Below are 5,000 nucleotides of genomic sequence, written 5' to 3' on the forward strand. Positions count from 1 at the left end.
GTGTTCTGGTGGTGTGGTGTGTTGTGGTGTGTTCTGGTGGTGTGGTGTGTTCTGGTGGTGTGGTGTGTTCTGGTGTTGTGGTGTGTTCTGGTGGTGTGGTGTGTTCTGGTGGTGTGGTGTGTTCTGGTGGTGTGGTGTGTTCTGGTGTTGTGGTGTGTTCTGGTGGTGTGGTGTGTTCTGGTGGTGTGGTGTGTTCTGGTGGTGTGGTGTGGTGTGTTCTGGTGGTGTGGTGTGTTCTGGTGGTGGTGTGTTCTGGTGGTGTGGTGTGTTCTGGTGGTGTGGTGTGTTCTGGTGGTGTGGTGTGTTCTGATGGTGTGTTCTGGTGGTGTGGTGTGTTCTGGTGGTGTGTTCTGGTGGTGTGGTGGTGTGTTCTGGTGGTGTGGTGTGTTCTGGTGTTGTGGTGTGTTCTGGTGGTGTGGTGTGTTCTGGTGGTGTGTGGGTTCTGGTGGTGTGGTGGTGTGTGGGTTCGGACCTAGCTCTCCGTGTGTAGATGTTTTATTAGCTGATAGAAGTTCCTGGGTCCCGTGACTCCTCCTCAACATCCCTCTGACCAAACTGTGTCTCATTGGCCACCGATATGACCATGGTCCAACTGTCACCTTTCAGCTCTGAACGGAGAAATCAAAAGCTGTCACTAGTTTCCCCCCTCCCTCATCATCATCATCATCATCATCACTGCCCCACGACCCCTAACTCGTTGACCCCCCCCTCGTTGTTCACTAAACCTGTCAGGGGGATGAGAGGGCGTCAGGGAAGCCCAGCGCGGTGCTCGGCAACGGGAACAAGCCCTCCTCCTCTGCCCGTGACGACCGCCACTTACCCAGCAGCCACCACAAGACGGCGGCGCCAAATAAAGCCCCGCCCACTGAAAAGAGAAAGCAGAAAAAGATTAATGTAGACGAAGCTGAAGGTAAAACAACGACCTCACTCCTTCTTCCTCTCCTCCAAACCCCCTCGCTGTGCTGTCACTAACTAATACTGTATTGCTGTAGCAGCATTGATGCTGTTGATGCTTGCTAGCTAGCTGTGTGTAGCTCGCCCGTCTCTCCTCTCCTTCCTAACTCTAGCCTGTAGCTTGTAGCTTTGATATGTCTAACTGATTGATACACTGTCTCCTCTTGCATGCTGTTGAAATTATGAGCTGTGATATATTGTGATATATTGTAATATGAATTAGCGGTATGAGGTAGCAGTATGAAGTATAGATATGAAGTATAGATATGAGGTAGCGGTATGAAGTATAGATATGAGGTAGCGGTATGAGGTAGCGATATGAAGTATTGATATGAGGTAGCGATATGAATTAGAGATATGAGGTAGCGGTATGAGGTAGCAGTATGAAGTATAGATATGAGGTAGCGATATGAGGTAGTGGTATGAAGTATAGATATGAGGTAGCGATATGAGGTAGCGATATGAAGTATAGATATGAGGTAACGATATGAAGTAGAGATATGAGGTAGCGATATGAAGTAAAGATATGTAGTGATATGAAGTAGTGATATGAGGTAGTGATATGTAGTGATATGAAGTAGTGATATGTAGTGGTATGAAGTAGTGATATGTAGTGGTATGAAGTAGTGATATGTAGTGGTATGAAGTAGTGATATGTAGTGATATGAAGTAGTGATATGTAGTGGTATGAAGTAGTGATATGTAGTGGTATGAAGTAGTGATGTAGTGGTATGAAGTAGTGATATGTAGTGGTATGAAGTAGTGATATGTAGTGGTATGTAGTGATATGTAGTGGTATGAAGTAGTGGTATGTAGTGATATGAAGTAGTGGTATGTAGTGGTATGAAGTAGTGGTATGAAGTAGTGATATGTAGTGATATGAAGTAGTGATATGTAGTGATATGAAGTAGTGGTATGTAGTGGTATGAAGTAGTGGTATGTAGTGGTATGAAGTAGTGATATGTAGTGATATGAAGTAGTGATATGTAGTGATATGAAGTAGTGATATGTAGTGATATGAAGTAGTGATATGTAGTGATTTGTAGTGGTATGAAGTAGTGGTATGTAGTGGTATGAAGTAGTGATATGTAGTGGTATGAAGTAGTGATATGTAGTGGTATGAAGTAGTGATATGTAGTGGTATGTAGTAGTGATATGTAGTGGTATGAAGTAGTGATATGTAGTGGTATGTAGTAGTGATATGTAGTGGTATGTAGTAGTGATATGTAGTGGTATGAAGTAGTGGTATGTAGTGGTATGAAGTAGTGATATGTAGTGGTATGAAGTAGTGATATGTAGTGGTATGTAGTAGTGATATGTAGTGGTATGTAGTAGTGATATATCATGTTATGTATCTGTATCGCTGTGTGGTTTGGATTGACCTTGTGTGTGTCTGTGTGTGTTTGTCTCTGTGTGTGTGTGTGTGTGTGTGTGTGTGTGTGTGTGTGTGTGTGTGTGTGTGTGTGTGTGTGTGTGTGTGTGTGTGTGTGTGTGTGTGTGTGTGTGTGTTTGTCTCTCTCTCTTTGTGTGGGTGTGTGTGTCTGTGTGTGTGTGTCTCTCTCTCTTTGTGTGTGTGTGTGTGTCTGTGTGTGTGTGTCTGTGTGTCTCTGTGTGTGTCTCTCTCTCTCTCTGTGTGTGTGTGTGTGTGTGTGTGTCTCTGTGTGTCTTGTGTCTCTCTGTGTGTGTGTGTGTGTGTGTGTGTGTGTGTGTGTGTGTGTGTGTGTGTGTGTGTGTGTGTGTGTGTGTGTGTGTGTGTGTGTGTGTGTGTGTGTGTGTGTGTGTGTGTGTGTGTGTGTGTATCTTGTGTTTCTCTCCAGAGCTCTTCCAGCTCATATCCAAAGCTCAGTGCAACAGAGCAGACGACCAGCGAGGTCTGTTAGACAAGACTGACCTGATTCTCCCTGACTTCCTCCGCCTCAGCCCATCGTCATCACCCCTTCCTCCTCCTCTTCCTCCCGCCTGCTTCACCCAGCATGGCCGCGGCGGTGGTAACCATGACAATAGTGACAACTACGGCTACAAGGAAAACAGACGTCACGGCAACAAGGAGAATGATGGTGGAGGCGGTGGCTCCGTCCCTTTGAACACCAGCAGCCAATCGCAGAGCTTGGACTCCTCGCTCGGAACGGGAGGGGGAGGGGGAAGACGAGCGCTCCTCCCCCCCTCCCACCTCAACAGACCCCCTCCCCCGTTCCCCGGCACCCTGTCCACAGTCCACCCCCCCTCCCAGGGGCAGCACCACCTACGGGGTCTCCCCAGCCCAGACTGCAGGGGCGGGGAGTCAGTCCAGAGGTTACAAGAAGAACCTCTAGCTGACCTGACCCTGGTGGGAGAAGGGGACATCAACAGTCCTAACTCCACTCTCTTAACCCCCCACCACTCCTCCTCCACTACCCATAACCCACCACGCTTCTCCCAACACGACCTCCGCGGCTCGCCCTGCTCAGGTACCTCCCCTGTGTGAACTCTGAACCGTGGCCTTTCACCTTCGAACTGCGTTTGACCTCTGAACTATCCTCTCCTCTCTCCAAGGTCTCCTGAAATGGAACCCTATTCCCTATATAGTGCACTACCCCTAAGGCTCTGGTCGAAAGTAGCGCGCTATATAGGGAATATGGTTCCATTTGGGACTCCCAGTCTCTGGGAGGTGAAGTTAACCCCTCCAGACACTGATCTAAGGTCTGTTATCTGTTCTGATGATACATCTAGAGGATGTGGTTCAGGGGACAGCAACACTGATCTAAGGTCTGTTATCTGTTCTGATGATACATCTAGAGGATGTGGTTCAGGGGACAGCAACACTGATCTAAGGTCTGTTATCTGTTCTGATGATACATCTAGAGGATGTGGTTCAGGGGACAGCAACACTGATCTAAGGTCTGTTATCTGTTCTGATGATACATCTAGAGGATGTGGTTCAGGGGACAGCAACACTGATCTAAGGTCTGTTATCTGTTCTGATGATACATCTAGAGGATGTGGTTCAGGGGACAGCAACACTGATCTAAGGTCTGTTATCTGTTCTGATGATACATCTAGAGGATGTGGTTCAGGGGACAGCAACACTGATCTAAGGTCTGTTATCTGTTCTGATGATACATCTAGAGGATGTGGTTCAGGGGACAGCAACACTGATCTAAGGTCTGTTATCTGTTCTGATGATACATCTAGAGGATGTGGTTCAGGGGACAGCAACACTGATCTAAGGTCTGTTATCTGTTCTGATGATACATCTAGAGGATGTGGTTCAGGGGACAGCAACACTGATCTAAGGTCTGTTATCTGTTCTGATGATACATCTAGAGGATGTGGTTCAGGGGACAGCAACACTGATCTAAGGTCTGTTATCTGTTCTGATGATACATCTAGAGGATGTGGTTCAGGGGACAGCAACACTGATCCTAGATCTGTACCTAGGGGGTCCGCTTCTCCTTCTGCATGTGAAATTGTATTTTTTTGAAGTGGACTTGTTGCTGTGGAAACCAGTGCCTAACTTTACCCCCCTCCCAACCCTACACCCTCGGCCGTCTTCAACCCTCCAATGTACAGATTGTAATAATGCACTTTAGCTGCTTTGTATATCTAAACATTGATTTTATTTCTTTGTTGTGTACAACTAACCTGGATATCAGCCCTAGATGGATGTTATGTCTTTTACCACTCAGCTGAAGAGAAATCACCTTCACTACAATGTGTGTTCCTCTGTCTGTCTGTCTGTCTGTCTGTCTGTCTGTCTGTCTGTCTGTCTGTCTGTCTGTCTGTCTGTCTGTCTGTCTGTCTGTCTGTCTGTCTGTCTGTTCTGACTACACTACAATAACCCTCCACGTCTGTACTTTGGACTGAAAACCTGGAAGAACACTCTCCCTCTCTCTCTTCCTATACAAAAACAATTCAACAAAGTTTCAAGCTGACTTGTCTTCTAACAATCACCAGGCTTTTTACTTTTTATTTAGAATTCTCATCTAGTTTATCATCCTGTAATATATTCCTGAGAATACATTCATTTATCCTGAGTTGTTGTTATTATTTTTTTTATTTTTTATTAG

The 5,000-nt window shown here is 46.2% G+C and overlaps 1 protein-coding gene across 4 annotated transcripts in view; it reads left to right on the plus strand.

Moving 5' to 3' along the window:
- The window catches only part of rgs12b (regulator of G protein signaling 12b), a 104,972-nt gene that overhangs the window by 91,342 nt on the left and 8,630 nt on the right, over window positions 1–5,000 (plus strand). For 3 of the 4 annotated variants that reach the window (XM_082973971.1, XM_082973970.1, XM_082973972.1), the window contains exons 21-22: window positions 733–910; window positions 2,772–3,401. In XM_082973971.1, coding sequence (XP_082830097.1) covers window positions 733–910; window positions 2,772–3,401 — 808 coding nt within the window. Of the gene's footprint in view, window positions 1–732; window positions 911–2,771; window positions 3,402–5,000 lie in introns of those variants that run through there. The other variant, XM_082973973.1, reaches the window with a different exon arrangement.

This window comes from Salmo salar, chromosome 04 (assembly GCF_965601325.2).
Source record: "Salmo salar chromosome 04, fSalSal1, whole genome shotgun sequence".
NCBI classification, from domain to species: Eukaryota; Metazoa; Chordata; class Actinopteri; order Salmoniformes; family Salmonidae; genus Salmo; species Salmo salar.